The 19,779-nt window shown below is 33.0% G+C and overlaps 1 protein-coding gene and 1 long non-coding RNA gene across 3 annotated transcripts in view; both read left to right on the plus strand.

Annotated features, from left to right (window-relative positions):
- Positions 1-8,298: 8,298 nt before the first annotated feature.
- Positions 8,299-19,779, plus strand: part of LOC106870576 (regulator of microtubule dynamics protein 1) — a 72,351-nt gene continuing 60,870 nt past the window's right edge. Inside the window, exon 1 of one of the 2 annotated variants that reach the window (XM_014916713.3) lies at positions 8,299-9,099. In XM_014916713.3, the coding sequence (XP_014772199.1) occupies positions 8,846-9,099 (254 nt within the window). In that variant the 5' untranslated portion in view covers positions 8,299-8,845. The remainder of the gene's footprint in view (positions 9,100-19,779) is intronic. The other variant, XM_014916705.3, reaches the window with a different exon arrangement.
- On the plus strand, positions 10,756-19,670 carry LOC128249075 (uncharacterized). The gene is made up of 2 exons (XR_008265192.2): positions 10,756-11,202; positions 18,254-19,670. It is a non-coding gene; the product is annotated as an uncharacterized LOC128249075 (long non-coding RNA).

The raw sequence follows: 19,779 nt of genomic DNA on the forward strand, positions 1-19,779 counted from the left end.
TAGACAATCATCAACCATGAATTATTCGTTAAAACAATGATTATCTGAAAGCAAACCATAACGATGATAGAAATAAAACAGAATAATAATATATAAACAGTTGAAGAAATCTACCTCATTAAAAAATTTACAATCCTCCCTGTTTTAAGAAAACTACACAGCAAATCTTCGTTAAATCTTTTGAGTACTTTTTGTTACGACTAGAATTCCGGATTTCATTCATCTCATCAAATCAGAAAGCTGACTTCACCGGTCATTGCCGTTAGTAAATTGACCAGATGGAAGCTTTGTTGTTGACGGAGCACGAATAACATTTATACAGGGTCGAACAACTGGGCAGTTAATACTGGGGTTCAAAGATGTCAACTGCTTGTTGCTAATTTTGCCGTCAATAGAAGTTATGAACAATAATAATGATTCTTTATTAGCAACGGAAGCAGTATTAGTTCAGTTTAGCATTCTATATATCTTACTTAAGGTGGATATACTATAGAAAGCTAAAAAAACTGCGGTATTCATCTTGAGAAAACATCTCGTTTAGACGTGTTGAGCTAAAAAGCACAGAATTGCCGTTGCTGGGCGCTTTTCGTTTGCTACTGATACACTTCTATGCCTTTTACTGATACATTTCTGTGCCTATACGTCTTGCGAGATTCTTTCTCAAGACGAATATCGTAGTTTCGTGGCTTTCTACATGTCGAGTAAAATATATAGAAGTTCATAATAATGAGTTTATTGTACAGAGAACGCCTGAAATTCTCCATCCTACTCTTAACATGCTTGCACACTATTTTCCTTTTATGGCTCTTTTATTGTTCACTTTTGTCTTGTGTTTTATCCTGTTTACCATGTATGTACTTTTGGCTATCTTTGCTGTCTTTCTTAACTTGACGTATTGATGTTTTCTGTCCTCTCTTTTTCTATTTTCCAACGAGGCATGTTAAGAATAGGATGGAGAATTTTGGAAGGCATGGAACTTTATATTTCCCAGGTTCGTAATCTCTGTATTTTTCTACATGGATAAAAAAAGAAAATTCATAAAAAAGTTACAAATTAAGAAATTGCAGTGGAGACAGGGGGAAACTAAAATTTTTAAAATGTGATTTCTGGGCAAAATCGTATTAACCCCCTTTTATATGATGAGACAATACATAGTTTGTGATCCTTCTTAAGAACAGAAAGTACTTTCATGCAAACCCATGCAAATTGTACCCTCCCCCACTTCACTTTTAAACAAATAATAACTTCCATTACACCAGTAATCCAGTCCACTATATATCAGCTGTGCTGATTCTGCCCATAAGAAAGGAACAAATAATACAATATGGCTGTAGGTCATAACACCCGGGCAATGTCGGGATGTTTTGCTAGTAATATATAAACAAACAAGTTAAATAGCTATTATTATACTCAATAATTAATGGGGATTATATTTCAACCATCCTCAACCATATCAGATTTAAAGGGACCACTCTGTCTCTAGAGAATATTTACCATTGTCAAGCGGTAAATAGTTAATGTCTTGACAGAGAGTAGAAACCAACCAAACCAGATTTTTCTGCCTACCGCTCTATTGTTCTTTGGCTGCACGTCAGCTTCCATTGGGAAGACAGAGGATCGAAGACACTCCAGCTGTGAACAATGTACCTTTTTTTTTTTCTCAGATGTTATTTACCTAGCATTACCTTATCTAGCATCTTGTCGTTGTGGTTGTTGCTTAGCCTCATATTAGCTCCAATCAAGCAAACCTATGAGCAAAGATATTTTAATTGTGACCATCCTGTCTTGTGCAGACAAAATGAATCTAGATGTATTTTTATTTTTTGGCCTTAAAGAGTAAGGTTTGTCTTTAAGATGCTGTCTGTGCTATATTGAAGATATCCATTCTCCAGGAGAAAAACTGTGGTAGTAAGACCTAGTATTTATAGTGATGTTGAGAGTTCTAGTTGTATACTGTTTATATTTAGGAGGAGGGGTAAGATATGATAACTTTGTTTGTGCGTTGGCTAAGGAAATAAGACAGGCATGACTTCATTGCATAATATTTTTGAAGTTCCAATACATAGAATCAATGCAGATTTGGCAGGTGTCTTGATTGTACGTAGATGAAATTTGGATGGGGAAGGTTAGGAGAATTAAGGGTAATTTCATCTGCATAGGAGTGGGCATTGTTGGAGTGATAGTAAACAAGTCATTGATGTATAGGAGGATGTATGTCCATTACATTGATGTAATGGACAAAAACCGTGAGGCACACCAGTATTGATACTGTGTAGATCAGAGAGAAGACTATCAACACATGTTGTGATGGTGGGACCTGACAGGAGGTTACTGACTCAAGAGATGAGAGATGAATCACAAGGTGAATGGTTTTTCTAGGAGACTTGCATATTAAACATGGTTAAATGTTTTGCTTATGTCAAGTGCAAAACACTGTTTTCAGCTAATTACTTGAGGATGAAGGCTCACTAGTGAGTGACATTGATGATTTGATCCCCAGTAGATCTTAATTTATGAAAGCCATACCAAGTCATTATTGAAACAGAAGGATTGATGATGGTGATTGTTAGACTGCTTCCACACCTTTCAGATGTTGGAAATGAGTATGATAGAATGATGGCTGGCAGGGACAAAAGGAAGGCGTCACACTGCACTGTTTTTAAAGTTCTAGATATATTCAAGAAGATATAGAAATTTCAAAGCATTTAGTGTGTTTAATGACTAGCTTTAGGATACATCAAGAATAATGGAAAGGAGATTGTAATGACTAGTGGCCTTGCTGATTTGAAGTGACCAGAGGTACTTATGTACTTGGTGTGTTTATGTAGATGGTGGTGTGTCTGTGAAGTGGATAAGGATAGTTTTAGAGAAGATTTAACTAGTGTACACAGTGGTGAGTTAGATGCAAATGGAGACTTTCTCTGCAGGTCATACTCAACCATTATGTTTCAGAAGTGTAGGGAAGAAGGACTTTGTAAAGTTGGTTGAAATCCTTTTGCCAAGTGACTAAAAAGACCAGTTACAGTTTGGGAAGCAGGATAGACTGTAAGACTTATACAAACAATTCAACAACTGAAACGTCATGATCCATACAAAACTCTAGGGTAAATATAAATATATATATTGAAGATATCAACAAATGAAGGATATAATTAAAAAAGAATTCTGCACCGGGATCCAAAGCATCTAAATAATGAGCTAAATTTAAAAATACAAAAAAACAAAACAAGATCGAGGCTAGCATTATATTAGTAACTTAAATTACTTACAGTAAGATATTTGATGCTAATTTGATTGGGGTAAAAAGTGACCATGTGTTAAGGGTGTTATATGTTTAATATACAGATGGAAGGTTAAGGTCTTTTTGCAGGTAAGCAGTAGTAAAGAATTCATGTTAAGCCAGCATCGTTTCATAATAGATTGCTATTTGCAGTAGTATTAGCAAACACAGTACAATTGCCATGTGACAACAATGCAAAGAGTTTGTTATAACAACTGTATGTATCGTGACAGAGCTTTTAGTATGCATGAATATAATTTAAAGACTTTTGATTGGATATCTTTTCATTGGACAATAACATATCAATAAAAAGAGCTCCACTGAAGCTTTTATAAGCAGCCAACAAGCCAGTGTATGAGCTTTTATAAATTTGGTCAAGGTTTTTTAAACTAGTTGCCAAATATCCCTTTTGAAAATTTCAAGTCTCTTTAAAACAGAGACCATATTTTAAATTTTAAATTTGAGGCTAGCAGTATGCCACTGTAAAAATAGAATGCTATTGCTAGGACACTGACTAAACAACATTCACATCAAACATCTTAGAGCTTCATATCCAGACAGCTTCTAAGTATTTACTTAGCAACTCTATATTTTAAGTAATACTAAAGTAAAACTGAATTAGGTTATTTTACAAGATAAGCAACAACTTGCAAACTTTTCGAGGATCAGCTTCTCTCCTATTATCTCTCTTCTTTTCATCAATAATATTCAGTGAATTACCACTAGCCTCATTCAATGTATTTCTGATAAATTTTTCTATTATTAATATAATATAAGAGAAGCTGATCCTTGAAAGTTTGCAAGTTGTTGCTTATCTTGTTAAATAACCTAACTCAGTTTTACTTTAGTATTATTTAAAATATAGTGTTGCTAAGCAAATACTTAGAAGCTGTCTGGATACGAAGATTTAAGATGCTTAAGGTGAATGCTGTTTGGTGTATGTCCGAGCAATAGCATTCTATTTTTACAGTGGCATACTCTAAAGCAGTGAGCTGGGAGAATTAAGCATTGGGAAGAATACCTTGTGACATTTCTTTCAGTTCTTTACATTTCAATTTACAGTTTACAATTTAAATACCACTAAGGTCAACTTTGCTTTTCATCCCTCTGGGGTCAATAAATAAAGTACCCATCAAATACTGGAGTTGATGCAATCAACAAACACTCCTCCGTACATATCTGAGATAATTCATCCCCTTCTTTGATATCTCACTGGCATCTGACACTGTATTCAACAGAAAGTCACTCACCAAGTCCTACCTATTGAGTATTTCTAATCAATTGCTGTACTATTACATTTTGCTTTAATAAACTCAGTTTGTTACAACTTGCTGACTGCACATTTAGTTTACTTAGGTCCTTCTACTGCACCTGCTTGGATTCTTGACATCTGAATCATGTCTCTGTTAAAACAATCCTACCATCTAGTAATATACTTAATTATTCAGTCTAATAACTAGCTTTCTTCTATTGCTCCCTTCCACCCACGAATAAACTGATGTCATTAACTCATCTTATCTCATTCACTTCATCCTCCTGATAAGAGTGGACAATGCTGCCTTCATGCAGTGTGATCCCTTCCACTGATAAGATAAAATGAAAAGAAGATAAGGCTGACCTAAATGAGCTGATTTGGCACTAACATACTTAATGTAGTAAAACAAAAATGTTTATTTAAAAAGATTACTCAAGTAGCGATAAATAAACCCCATTCATTACGAGTTTGTTCAGCTCAAGAAAAGTAGGGCAACAATTTCAAAATTAAAATTATTTAATTATTGAATATGTATACGGAGAGTATGGGCATGATCTTTCATAAGTAAATTTACTTATGAAAGTAAATTTACACTTGACATGTTTTGGTCTTATTTAACCTCCTTCGTAAAACCTTTACCAGTACTAGCAGACCGTAGGGTGACTGAGAGATATAAAGAGTTCAGTATTGCCAACTTAAAATCAGAATTTTATGCTAAATTTCAGTAGAAAAAATACCAAAAAAATGCTAAAGACTAATTATATCAAAAAGCTTAATTTTTATTTACTTTCTTTAATTATATTCAGCATTGAGAAATAATTTCTTGAATTTCACTGATTTGATCACTTTCAGCTAGGTCTTGACTTCTGTATACATTCAAGGTCCCAATCTTGTTAATTATGTGTTTTGGAATATCAAAGTTTTTGCAACATTTGCCATATCTTTTCAGGCCATATTTTATAGACAGCATTCTCAATTTTGATTTGATTACATCCATACTACTGAACAACTGTTCAACTTCTGCATTTGAGTTTGGCAATGTCAAAATTTGCAACATCTCTAAAAGGATTTCCTCCAGTAGCATCTTTACATTCCAAGAGTTCCAGCCAGAATGCCTCAGTATTGGTTGTATTTTTCCATTTAACTAAATGAATGTTATTAAACTGAATTTCAATTGAAGCAAGTTTTTCTTCATTTAAATGCATTGCTTCTAAGACAGGTAAAATTGGCTCTTTGAAATGCTGCAAAATATTCTCTACTGAAAAACATTTGATATTCTTCAGTATATTAATATTTCCTGGCAAACGGTGCTTGAGCTCTTTATAATGGCAGAGTAAAAATTGTTGTGCTCTCTTGCGAATATTATTTTCTTTGGTGGCCGTTACAGTCTTCTTGATAATCATTTCTGCTATCTTTCTCTCAAACCTGTAGCCTAAATTTGGTTTAGGATCCAGAAATTTTTCAATAGAAGCATGAGGATCAAGAGCATCAATTCTACATGTTAGCAACACTATCATATTAGCAACAGATTTGAAAGATCTTCAAATAAAATTGTTTTGTTGACTGTGTTTGATTCAAACAGTTTATTCACTTCCTGAACATGTTTTAAAATTGGATGCAAAAATAAAAGGTAAAGTTCATACCTAGAATCATGAAACATCTCATATAACGTTTGTACTGTAAAGCATTTTTCTTTTGTAGTTGTAGTTTGGAAGTGAGTTTGCAATTCAAACCATTGGCTTAAAATTTTATTTACCGCTGGTTCTATTGACAGCCACCTAGTTGTACAAGAATTCATGATCTTCAAAGGCTCTTGATAGCAAGGTAAAGTTGTTTGTAGGCACTTTATCTTGTTGAAGAATGAGAGGACCATCTATAGGTTTTGGATACTAAAAATTTTAAATTTATGGGCAATCATACACATCTAAATAGAAGTAATGATGGAACTTCTTTTAATTTCTGGAAAACACAATTGTTGACTCCTATCATTACTCTAGCATAGTTGGTTTCTATAGCCAGTAAAACTTTTATATTTAATTTCTTTTTCAGTAATTCAATTTTTAAGGCATCTACAATGCCATCTGCATCTCATGTTTCTAAAGATATCATACTGAGATATGTATGTACCACTTTTTTGTGAGTGTCACTATAATATATGATAACAATTCCTAACAACCTGTTTATCGATATATCATTGCATTCATCTAATAACAGGCTAAATTTCCTATCTCCTATATCAGAAATCACATCTCCATCAAAATATGGAGCTAGAACATTTCTCACAATATTTGCACATTTGGTACATCACTACAGAATAAAGCATTGTTAGAACGAATTTGCATGCTTTCATTCATTGCAACATATTTACATTATTGTGTTGTGAGTTCAGGTGCTGACATGAGTTATCTTCTCCCCCCACCAGTACCACTCTGTATCCAGGCCGGTGGGGGTGGGGTGGAAAAGTTCATAAATTGATAAACCTCCTTTTGATAAACTTTCATTTGAAGTTTCAAGTGAAAGAAAAATTCAACAATAGCCGATAGTACAAAATTTGGCTATAAGATACATTAACGAAAGTAGAAAAGGAGGAAAAAGAAGAAAAAAGGTAACTATTGTGGAAATGTCATGATCAGAGAAAAATGCTAAATAAAATTTTAAACCTGCTATTTTCCCTGCTAAATGCTAGATTTTAAAATTTTCTGTTAAATGCTGAAAAACAAAAACGCTAGATCTAGCATAAAATATGCTAAACTGACAACCCTGAAAGAGTTTGAATGAATAAATATGGACAGGAGACACAACTTGAAAGGATAATGAGGTTGAGGGAGAATAACTGAGGGACGTCATTGGCTACATGAAAGTTAAGCCAGTGCTTATATAACTTAATTTTGTGAACCAAAATATATTTTAATTAATTAAAATGTATCAGTAGTAGTAGTTGTAGAGAGAGAGAAAGAAAGAGAGAGAGAGAATTTATTATCTTAATGATTTATCCTGGTTAAAAACTATAAAATGAAAAAACAAAACAAACACAGACAAGTTCAAAATATAAAGTAGAGAGTGAGTCTGATCTTTGGCAAATATATTAATAACTTTTTATATGTTTAAGTCTTATTACACATAAACATATAAAAAGTTATTAATATATTTGCCAAAGATCAGACTCACTCTCTACTTTATATTTTGAACTTGTCTTATTACACATGTGTAGAAAAACAGTCTTAAACAGTAGTACTTGCAAGACCAGAATTAATAACAAAGATTATGGTTATTTTTTCTTTCCATTATGGATTTGTAGGTAATTGATTACAATTTTTTTGTGTTACTACATTAAGTATACTAGCATTGATCTGGTTGTTTTTTTTTTCATGCTGGTGTTTCTGGACTAGAAACCCCCTACTTTTAAGTTGTAGGCAAGTACTGGTGAAAACTATAACTTGCTGAGAGGGTCAAATAATACCGAAACACGATCGAAATTGTCATCATACTTGCCAAAGATCAGGCTCACTTTCTATTGTATGTCCCCTTTTAATTAATTAAAATTTCGAAATTATCTCACTTGACTTTTTTTTTGACTTGAAATAATAATTTAAAAAAAAAAGAAAGAATTTTCTCCTCAGTACGAGCGTAATACTAGAAGAATATTTAAAAATTCTTCACTACATTAAGTACGTTAGCATCAACTTAACTCTCTATTTTTGATGCATATGACGTCCCAGGGTAATTTGTCTGCTGCCGGTCATTTTCGTAAATAAGCATAGTTAAGGCGATAAATAAAAGCAATTTTGTTAACATCTGCTCATTTATAGCTATCATTGTCCTTACAATATACAGGGAATAACTTATAACTGTTTACTTCCATTAAATAAATATAAGGTATAATGCGTATGGTTTACCATACATATAGAAAAAAATTATCTTCCTCGACGTCAAGGGAACTCTTTGCTAAAAAGAGACTTCTTCGACGATCTTTTAACAGAAGAGATAAAAATTTCGTTCGCAAATAAACATGGAGTACGATGGAAATTAAACTGCCTTCGAAATATACATCAGGTTTATTAAATGACAATAAGATAAAGGTTTGTTATTGTCAGTTTTGTGATTAAAGTGACAACGATAGAGAGTGTAGTAATTGTAATATCAGCAGCAGTAATGATGTTGTGGATGAGTGGAGGGGCGTGATTTGTTGAAACAATGCGTTATATGAAGAGTGCCTTAGGAGTGTTGATCATGGCTACTCCAGTTGACAGCAGTAGACATCGTGCCACTGGTGCCCTTACCACCTTTTACCATTGCTGGTCGCAGCAGAGATGATGCTGTTCAAAGCCTCCTCTGCTACTTTCCTTGCTCTTGGAGTAGGATTCATCCTCGGTGCCGGAGGATCTATCCTGTTCATGAAATACACAAATGATAGGCATGTTTTTGGAGTTTTGGAAAACTTGCTCATCAAAATCGATGAATTGAAATACCAAGTCGATAGTTTGAAAGAAGTTAATGCTGTGAAGAGGAATTATTCCCCGCTGGGGAGTAGCGGAGACGAGGAGTTTGTCGACGCGCAAGGAGGGTAAGTTTATTTATATTATATATATATATATATATATATATATATATATATATATATATATATATATAGCCGTTATTTTATTTCCTTGCCCTTTGTTGTCGTACTCTCCTATTTGGTGTTGTTTTTGTAGATTATTGGCACCTAAAGAAATCCTTTTTTTTTCCTAACTGTAATGTCATTACCTTAAACAACCGTCGATTTTATAATCTGAAAAGATTCTCTTTCAATTATTCATTTAGTTTAACTCTCCCACCCTTTTATTTTAAATTCTTAAACTTATCGATTTCTCACTTTATCGATGCCACTATCAATACTATGGCGACTATTTCGGTAAGGGGATGAAACATTCCCCATCACTCAGATTTTATTATAAAATAAAATATTTTATGCATATTTCTTTTTTTTTCTCTCTTTTGTTATTGAGAACACTAATTATGACGAAAATAATAAAATAATTATCTTTAAGAGTTTATGATATAAAGACACATTAGCAATGCTCGTTTGATGACACAAGTACATATTTGTTACATATGTCTAGGCTTTTCAGTTTGTAGGGAGGGTAAATGAAATTTTGTAATTGAATTTTTCTCAAGGGCATTACATGATATGTATGAAGTGAAACAACAACAGGCTTGTAAATTCGGTTCACCAATAGTTTTATCGTTACAGCCTCTCGGCACAGTACATGTTTCTTAAATTGAATGTGAAATACTAAATGTCGTTGTGCGTAAATAGTGGTAATGAGATTTTATAACATTCATGCCTTTTGCAAGGACTTTGTGCAATAGGTGAAATGAATTGTTTCACATGGGATTGTGAACCGTTTCATCAGTTTGTCAAAATTTTCTCTGACACCTGCAATTTGTTAATATTTGTTGGCGAAGTTAAGTTTTGGATTCTCTTTTGTTACACATTTTTGGATATAACATCAATAAATTCCTTCCTTTTTTCAATTGAAGTCAAGTTTTGCGGGGTAAAAACGAGTTTTTTTCCCCCATTTTACTCGAATATGAAGCTGTTGTTGCAAGTGAACCATTTCGCTTAATTTATTCGCACTAGAATATCTTTTTAGTATGGTAGAATAAATTGGCGTAACTACAGAAGTGTCCCCAGCTGACTGCATCTTTCTTCATATCCTGAAAAAATGTGTATTTTTAAATAAGATTTTCAACAAACACATTTCAGATTGTGTTAATTATAAGTGTTAGAATTGGAAGTGACAGAAAACAAAAAAAAAAAACAACAACAAATTATGGGGTTGGAGGTGGATGTTGAATAATTCACACACTTAATCAAAACATACGAGGGGACAGTTTAGGTATGTAAATTATTCGAACCACTCAAATATTTTTTCACTTCAAATTCTGACATAATTGTAATTTACATAATCTGAAACGTCATTGTAGAAAATTTCATTAAAAAACTTACATTTTCAGAAAGTTATGAAGTCGGAGGGCTAAAAAAAAAAACAGGTAATTAATTTGGGTTTTGATATGACGCTTTATTGGCACATGTTTGTGTTAGGACTGATAAGTACTGCTTGGATTTTTGCTTCTGGATACCAAAACAAATAATTGAAGTTTCTTACTTCTGAAAGACAGAATTAGTCAAACGTTGATTTCTCCATCCTCAGAATGTCATTTGCTTTTCTTTTTCAAACAGTTTTAGTTGGTATTCTGTAGAATTATTGGGTGCAATATTTATTCCATATCTTCAGAAAATACATGTTTCTGTATTTTAAAACAAAGCCTGGTAAGAGCAATTTATCAGAGAAAGAGCAACTGCTCCCGTTTATCGAATTATTAGTGGTTAAATAATTGATTTAATTAATCAATTGAATATAAGAATTTATATTTAACCATCTTCAATTAATTGTCTACATCAAACAACTATTTAGCGCCTATTACTTCAACATACATCTATAGATGTAATACATGCACACATTGATAGTATTGTATCCGAGGGTCACTGGATATTTCAGAGATTACAACACTGACCCTCATCCAGGCAACCCAACTTTTGGTCACGCTTAGGCCGCACATTCTCAAACTTCAGCATTCAGTGGTTGGGGAACTTGGGCCCACTGGAAATACTACTGACAACGTAAGATCTTCATATTTATTACATTTAATCCGTAACAATCGTAGAACACATCACAATAGAAATATACTGCAAAATAGTCTAAAGGAGAATTTATTAGGAGTCTGTTATTCAAGGAAATCTGCAAAACTGACCAATTAGTTATCTACATTTAATATTTTTACTAAATGATTTATGAGTTAAATGTTTTCATAAAACTGCAAGAGTTTTATGAAAGTAGAAAGTAATTGTATCAGTAGCAAATCCTACTTCGTTTGTTTCTTTTAATTCTTCCAGTATCTATGTTAGGCGAAGACCAAGTTTAAATATGTGTATGTTAATGGGAGTAAAACAAGATTGATATCTTTCAAAATAGTACTCAATAATACATAAAGAAGCTGTTGAGATTTTATTTATATATTTATTACTCATACTTAATATAATCACATTTGACAAGACCTTTGGTTGAAATGGCTTTAGTGTAAACATTTAAATATGTCATCATCATTGTTATATAGTCACTTTTTATGCTTTCATGGACCAGACAGGAATGATCTTGATCTAGATGGGTTGGAGGACTGCATGCCATTCATACATGTATATGTATAATCATGCAAAATATATCTATAAAATGTATGTCCATGTTTGAAAACAAGAGAGAAAATACTCAATACAGAAATCTAATGTAATTATTAAAGTGCTGCAATTACTATCTGCTACTACTTGTAAATGTCTCCCACTGTGATCAGCAACAGGCATTCTTGAAACACTGAGTTGTAACAGAGAATACTGACACTATATATATATATATATATATATATAATGTCTAATGATTGGGTTTTAGTTTCATGTCATTATTTCCTTGGACATAACATGTTACAGTTCTCTCATGAAGTCAGTTACATTGAAATCTTGTGGGTTCAACATATTTTATTTTCATAAATGAATGTTTGTGGGTGTATGTTATTTGTTTCAGGTTGTTGAGAACCTCTTTCAAGTTCTTCAGTTTTATTTTCTATTTTCCTAAGTACATTTCCTTCCTCGAAGAATGTTGCTTTCATTTACTTCATAATTTTTTATCAACATAATCAAAAAGTCTGAGATTGATTTTGGTGACAGAAGTTGCTCTAATTGGAAATTGAAATCAAGTTTAGCATTTAGTTTGCTGAAAACTTATTGCCACTGCTTTATCTAACTTTAAAATCAAGAAATGACTATTATTTTAAAGAGAAATCCGTATTATAAGATTGTGTCTATAATTTGACATGAATAGGTTTGAAATTCATTTTAAAACTATCTTATTGGTAAATAATGAGATAGCTTCTTCGATACTAGTTTACTGATTACTATTTTACTGTTGAAATCCCTCTAAATCATTAAGCCCTTCATCCTGTCTGGAGAAAACTTTTTGTAAGACTTAGAATTTGAGGAGTCTGTTGGAGTCCTGCACTGGTAAAAGTCAGTTCAATAAACATTTGATAGACTGATATGCTATGTGCTGGTGGGATTTCTACAGAAATTAGACATAAACATCTATCATTATGAATTAACTTGTATGAGGAAGGAGTTGATTTTTTTTTATGAATGAGTGATAAGTGGAGCTTAGCATATGAAAACGTACAATGAAGTGATGAGGTCCCACCTCAGAATATTGAGTGTCGAGGACAAGATGACACAGGATTGAGAGGAGTGGCCACACTGTGCCATAAACTTAGTACAACCTATGTTAGTATACAAAATCCCAGATGTTTAATCAATAATTTTGATAAGTTCTTATTATCAAGATTCTGAGAACATAAAATAGAATCTTCTTGCAATAATATACCCTGTGGTTGAGTCTGTTTGCTGTATAATTTATAAATTCCTTTCCTTAAAACAGTAAAAATAATTACAAGAATGGAAAATCTGTATGAAATGATATTCATTTGTAATCTTTACATTTTCTGCTTTGATCTGATCATTAACATTATACTTTGGTCCCATTTACTAAGCAGATATGCTAGGCTTACTTTTTGGCCTTGTTTATTAAATTCTTTTTCATAAAATACTCAAGTATCTTGTATGTGTGTGGAAATAATATTTTTCTATATAGAATAATATACAAAAAAGAAATGTTTAATTCTGTTTGGAAGATCATGCAAATTCAAATTTGGTCATGATACCTGAATGCTGTCTTGAGATCAAAGTACATTATTCTGAATATATAAAAAGAAATTCCTCAGTTTGCCATCCATTTTAAAATGCAAGTTCTTTTGTTCTTATTTCAATGAAATTAGTTGTGTGTCTTGGATAGGCATATGCTCTCACTTTGGTTCTGCTAATCTTGTTGAAAATGGCCATTACTTCTCCACAGTGGCAGTTTTAGCCTCACAAGAAACTATGTTGACTTTATGTTCATGTCATCATTTGGAATCTTTCAGTTTCAAATTATTTATTCTAAAATTTACTTGAGTATTCCAGTCCATGTCAGTATGCAAAACCATGTGAAGAAATTATGAAGAAAATAGAAAAGCAAAATCATATATATTGATAAATCAGCTAGGTAATTGGTTGGTATAGAGAATAGCAGGAAGTAGATCTTGTTTGGGTTATATTTTATGAAAATTATTATTGCGTATTATTTTCTGTTAAGTACATATTTTTACAGTTAAAAGTAGCATTGTCTGAACTGCACCATTATAGGCCAGGGCTTCTCTTCAAAGTGAATCTCCTCTCCCCACAAAAAAATCTTCCACAAACTCCATTTAACTCACAAGTTTTTGACCCTTTTTAAAGCACAAAACACAGGTGTGAGTTACATTATAGTACTGTCTGTTTGCTTTGCATTATCCAGCTTAATGATGTTCCTCCTGAACAAGCATCCTAGACCATACTCTCCACAAGGGCCAAAACACTCTATCAAGATTTCCTCACCAGTACATTATATTTGTCTCCTCTTTCTACTTTTGTTTTTATCCTGATGCTTCTCTAAATTAGGAAACCTTGTACCATACCCACCTAAGTCTTGCTGGAAAATAGCTAATTTTTTTTTCCAGAAAAGTTACTTATTGACCAAAGGGAAAAGTTATCTTTCATCTGGCTAATGCTACAGAAATTGGATTAAATCCATAGCTGTCATAATCATTGTAAGCTATAGAAATATTAACTTTTTAGTTTGAATAATATATATGATTGGAATCCATATTTGAAATCATAAAGCTTTTGCAATGATAATTGTTGAAAATATTCTTGATTTGAGATTTTTGTACTTTCGTAAGAAATATTTTCTTTAGGTTTTCCCTTGTATCTTCTATCAAACATTATCATATTTTATTTATTAAGTAGTTTTCAGTTTGTAATCATCATGTTTCAATTCAGTATTGTATTGTTGATAATTTTTGAAATTAAATATTACACTTGCATTGCTCACTCTTAAACCAAACAGCATCTTTTCATTGATATTTACTCAATGAAAGCTACTTGGATAATAATTTTTTAAAAAATTCACTTTCTTTTCTTTTGTTCTTTACTTGGTTTATTAAGGAACTCATTAAAAATCAACAATCACAAAAAAGAGCTTTACTCAGTGATTATAGATGTATATCTTTCATGCAAATAAATGAAAACAAGCTTCATTTCTACTACTTAGACCCAATGTATTAATATTATATACTTATAGTCTGTATTATTAACCCTAATAAGATTTCAACTCCCAATTACGAATCCTTGAATGAGATACTATGAAAATTGTAGAATGTAGTTATAGCTGAGAATGACCAAGACAGCATGAGAAGTAATGAGATATAAATGTTTTACTGATGAAATACTGTGGGATTGAGAAGAGTGGAAATATACTGTAATTTGTGCAGTTCATGTCAATATAAAGAAAATAAATATTAAAACTGATACTAGTATAAAAGTCTATGATGGCACAAAAGGGCATGACAGATATGTGAATTAATGACAGAAAATGTAGGGTAAAAGCATCCTACTTTTAACTTGGCTTAGTGATGTATTCAGTGTCAATATCAATGGGACATCCGGCTTGTGTATAGGGCTTTAAGCATGCATTTGTGGGATGAATCTACTTCCTAGTTCCCATTTTATCCAATCCCCATTCTGTTTTTTTTTATTTTTTTAATGTCACCTCTGTTCTTTTGAGGTTAGATATCTGTTAATTGCAACATCCTGCCACATCTCTGGCCTGCTTCTATCTCTGTTGCCAATAATTTGTGGTTTAGTTACTCCCCCACTTTTTCCCATCATTAAATTTTGCCTCAGTGCCATTCCACTTTAGTTTTCCCTTTTGTAGGTATCAGGTGGCAGGTGTGAATAAGGATGCACATCTCTCATTTTATTGGAAAGGGAGTAGTGTTTATAAAAAATAAAAGTTCCACATATATTTAAGTCGATGATGATGACTGCTTAACTAATCACTGTTTACAAGCTCAAGATCTTTTAATTTTGTTGTACAGTAAAATTATCAATCGGTGTTGAAAAGAGTTATTCAATTGTAAAAACCATATCTTCAGTTGAGGATGCATGTATAATGCATAATTATAATACCTTTGTCAGTTGAGCTCAGTTGCTTTTAATTTGTTTCTTCTATTAGCAACAATTAAAAACTGCATTATTGTCTTCACAATTATCAATTTAATGTCAAATTTTCAGTTTTGGCATGTGTTTGAGGATATTAGTTACCCTAAAAGATATGCCTAAAACAGCATTGCTACAACTCTCTTTATCATCTAGTCAGCCAAATTCAGTTTTGTAAGATCTAATCGAACTGTCATACCTGAGTCTTCCATGGTCTACATCAGAGTAGTTTACAACTAAATCAATTCTCTTCATTTAGTCACTTCAAAGCACTTCACCATTGCAAGTAGTAGCCCTATTGTTCTGTTAACTAGTTACATTCATAGTTTACATATATCTAATCTATCTAGTAATTGTTAAGTACTAATTGAAAAAAAATTGTTCATTCATCTCAGTTCTACAACCTTTAAACCAAACCATACTTTCAATTATAGTGTAATAATTATTCATTCATTCAGATAAAAAATCCCTTATCTATGAGAAGTATCTTTCTTCTGATAAAGTTTATCTTTAATGGTCTCTAATTGAAATGCATCCACGATCTAATTACTTGTAATATTGTTTGCTGGTCAAAGATTTGCCTTTGGTTTTATAATCTGATTCTTTAGTCATGTTTGTTAATGTCCTTCATTCATATGTGTGTACTAAAATACATGCATGTCATGCGCGCTGTTAGTGTTGCATTGGTATAGATAACTATGCTTAGATAATGTAACCATGTGACATCTGAACTAGGTGTGTATGTGGGCACAGCTATTGCTGTGTGGTTGTCTTTCCAACCATGTAAATTTCATGTTTAGTCGCTGTATAGGAGACCTTAGGTATATGTCTTCTACAGTAACCCTGAGCTGACCAAAGCTTTATGAACAGATTTGGGAGATGAATGTATGTATGTGTGGCTTCTCATCTTAACATCTTGAAATAGTTGTAAGCAAGTGTTGCTCTCGTACAAGCTGATTCATTCCCTTCCAGACTTCCATGAATATATGTCCAGATTTGGGTAAATATGACCTTCATTGGAAGCAGGTGGAGGTTGGTGATAGGAAGGGCATCTGGCTGTAGAAAACCTGCCTTAGCACATTCTGTCTGACCCCCATGCAAGCATAGAAAAGTGGATATTAAAATGATGATTGTGTGTGTGTGTGAGCGAGAGAGAGTATTGTAGCTAGTCAGGTTAATAATGCCATTCTTTGGGCAAAAAGAGATATGGTTACTCTGTATCTAACAGACATTTAACTTTTAGTGCCGAGATGAAAATCAGTACTAAGGGGAAATACAGTTCACTACACTATGTTGTAAACTGTTTGTTGTATTATACATGCATGAGACTCTGTTATCCATGCATCTGTAATGCATGCATATGATCATTGGTAGTTGTTTTTATCATCATAATTTTATTGTTTATGTATATATTTCTTTTTAATGTTTGTATGGGTTTCCTGGGATCAGGGTGGGGATGTAGATATATTGCATCATTCCTAACAGCCTTCACTTTAAGCATGTATGGTTGTGTATATATGTGAAAGAGAGAGAGATGATGATTCTGCCACTGACTGACAAGCCTATGATAGTTGTTTCTTACTGCTGCTACTGAAAAGAATTTTAGATTATTCCAAAAGTAGATTAGAACCAATTTTAAACTCGATCTCAGGCACACAGTAGAATAAGATGGGATTGATAATGCTAATTAGGTTTCAATAGAAAGTCAATAAAATTCTGCTAGGTCCAGCCTTGTGAGAAGTGTTCAGTTTTGTTTGTCACCAGATTTTGATTGACCATGGCCTTATTTATTACATGATCAAGTAGAACTGACTGCAGCAACTCATAAACAACAGATGAGAGAGAGAGAGGGGGGGGGAGAGAGAGAGAATGAGTGTTCCTGGTATATGCAATTCAGTATGATTCAGAATTTGAACCTGTGGCTCATGACCCATATGAAAAGGAGGAAAGGCTTCTGACACTTCAACAGTTACTGATGTTCTCATTTTTCTTAATTCTTTATTATTTTTTTTTCTGTAAAAGCATGTGACACAACTTAAACAAGCCATCGACCTTGGTCTTCTATAGTTGCAATGTGATGTTTATATTTACACATGTTTTTTTCCACTCAAATTACTAGCTTCTTCGACCTGTTTTCTGGAGTCAGTTGTTCCACTGCATCTCTCCTCCCTCTCTTGGCCTTTCATACCATAAATTGACGTTCTGCCGGAAATCAGCTATTTTAAATCATGGGAATAATGTTAGTGAACATTTTGTGCTTGGCTCCGCGTGTGTGTGTGTGTGTGTGTGCATGCACGCGTGCTTTAGTTTGGTCATGTGTTGATGTTTGTGCGTTCATCTTTTAACATTTGCTCAAAATTGAAATACAGTCAGTAGTAAAAATGATTACTGTTGAATTAGAAAAAAAAAAAACAAAGCATTTATATTAAATTTGATTTTGCTTCAGGAATGAGCGAGACTTGTATTGATATTGTTTAATGTGGGATATTTCATTTTACAGCAGTGATGTTTAACAAGTGGAAGTTCAGGCCCTAGAGCCATCGCTTTCCTGCAGTTGGGCTGGGCACTACTGCCTAGTGGCAAATGCTACCGACTTGCTTCAGCTCTGAAAGATAAAGAAGAAGATGGAAATGATGAATAAGAAGTGGAATTTCTTAGGCTGTACATTTATTTTGTGTAATTTTTTTCTAACCTCAGCTTGCAAAAATATCTACAACTGAGACATGAGAAGTCAGTGGGTTGAGCTCATAGCTTTTTAGAAATCTATTACAATGTTTTGGAATCTATTATTAGAAATTTTTTTCTTTCTCATATTAATTTAATGCTATGATGTAAATAAATCAAATAAAAAGAATACTACATATATTTGCATATGCACATATTGAGAAAGACACACACACACACATGCACACATATGTAGTAATGGAAAATGGACATAAGATGATGATGATTTTTATTTAAATCTGAGGATTCCAAACTTGGCTACACTGAGGTTCATGTTTCTATTTTTCACAATATTGAAGTATAGATAGATATACTGCCTCAATGTAGTTTCATCTGACCCATGCAAGCATGGAAAAGTAGACAAAAACATAATGCTGTTACTGGTCTAGTCAATGGCTTTTCAACAAAGTGGGTTGGCAGTTTATTTCTGGCAAAAAAAAGACACTTTACTTTCAATGGATCAGTCCACTTAATAGTTGTAGTTTAATCTGTATTTGACAATGGGAAACCACTCACTGGTTCACATGAAAATTCACTCTTTAGTACTGTCTCTTACAGTACTAAAGTCTTTTATAGGACAGCACATATATATGAAGTACTTATAAATACATGTAGTCATAGTGTGTGTTGTATAATATGTTGAATTCCCATTTAGATGATATCTTTGGACCAAGCTTGAGTTTGATTCCATGGCAGATGTTTTGCATTGTATTTGTGCAGTACATTTAATTCTATATGCCACTCTGTTAATAGGAATAATAAGATCTGGTGATCTGGAAATGCTGTTTGCAATAGATTGGTAGAGAGATAACTAAGAACTGGTGCTTTTTTTTTTTAATCTTTTAGTTGGGAGGAAAGGCAGTGCCTGTGACACTTTATAGGCCTGCCAAAGTATCCTTAAACTGGAGATGGCCTAAATGCTTGCAATGTAGTGGACTCTGCTAGAAGTACCCACGGGTGGCACTAAGACCTATTTTCTGATATTAGAGGTCAAGCGATACTTATAACTGAATGCAAATCTTGAAGTTAACATTACCTTTCAGTCATCATTTGGGAAAGGTGGGAGATTGATAAAAGAAGTGAATTTCCAATTTAAGTACAAGGTCTGCAGTTTTGAGAGAAGGGAATTAGTTGGTACCATCACCCTCAGTACTGACTGGTAATTTATTAACCCTGAAAGGATGAAAGGCAAAGTTGACTTCAGCGAGATCTGAACTCAGGATGTAAAGAGTTAGGACATATATTACGAAGCATTTTCCTTGATGCTCTGACAGTTCTGCCAGCTTGCTGCAACCCTATCAA

The sequence above is a fragment of the Octopus bimaculoides genome, chromosome 11, assembly GCF_046866305.1.
Source record: "Octopus bimaculoides isolate indiv1 chromosome 11, ASM4686630v1, whole genome shotgun sequence".
NCBI classification, from domain to species: Eukaryota; Metazoa; Mollusca; class Cephalopoda; order Octopoda; family Octopodidae; genus Octopus; species Octopus bimaculoides.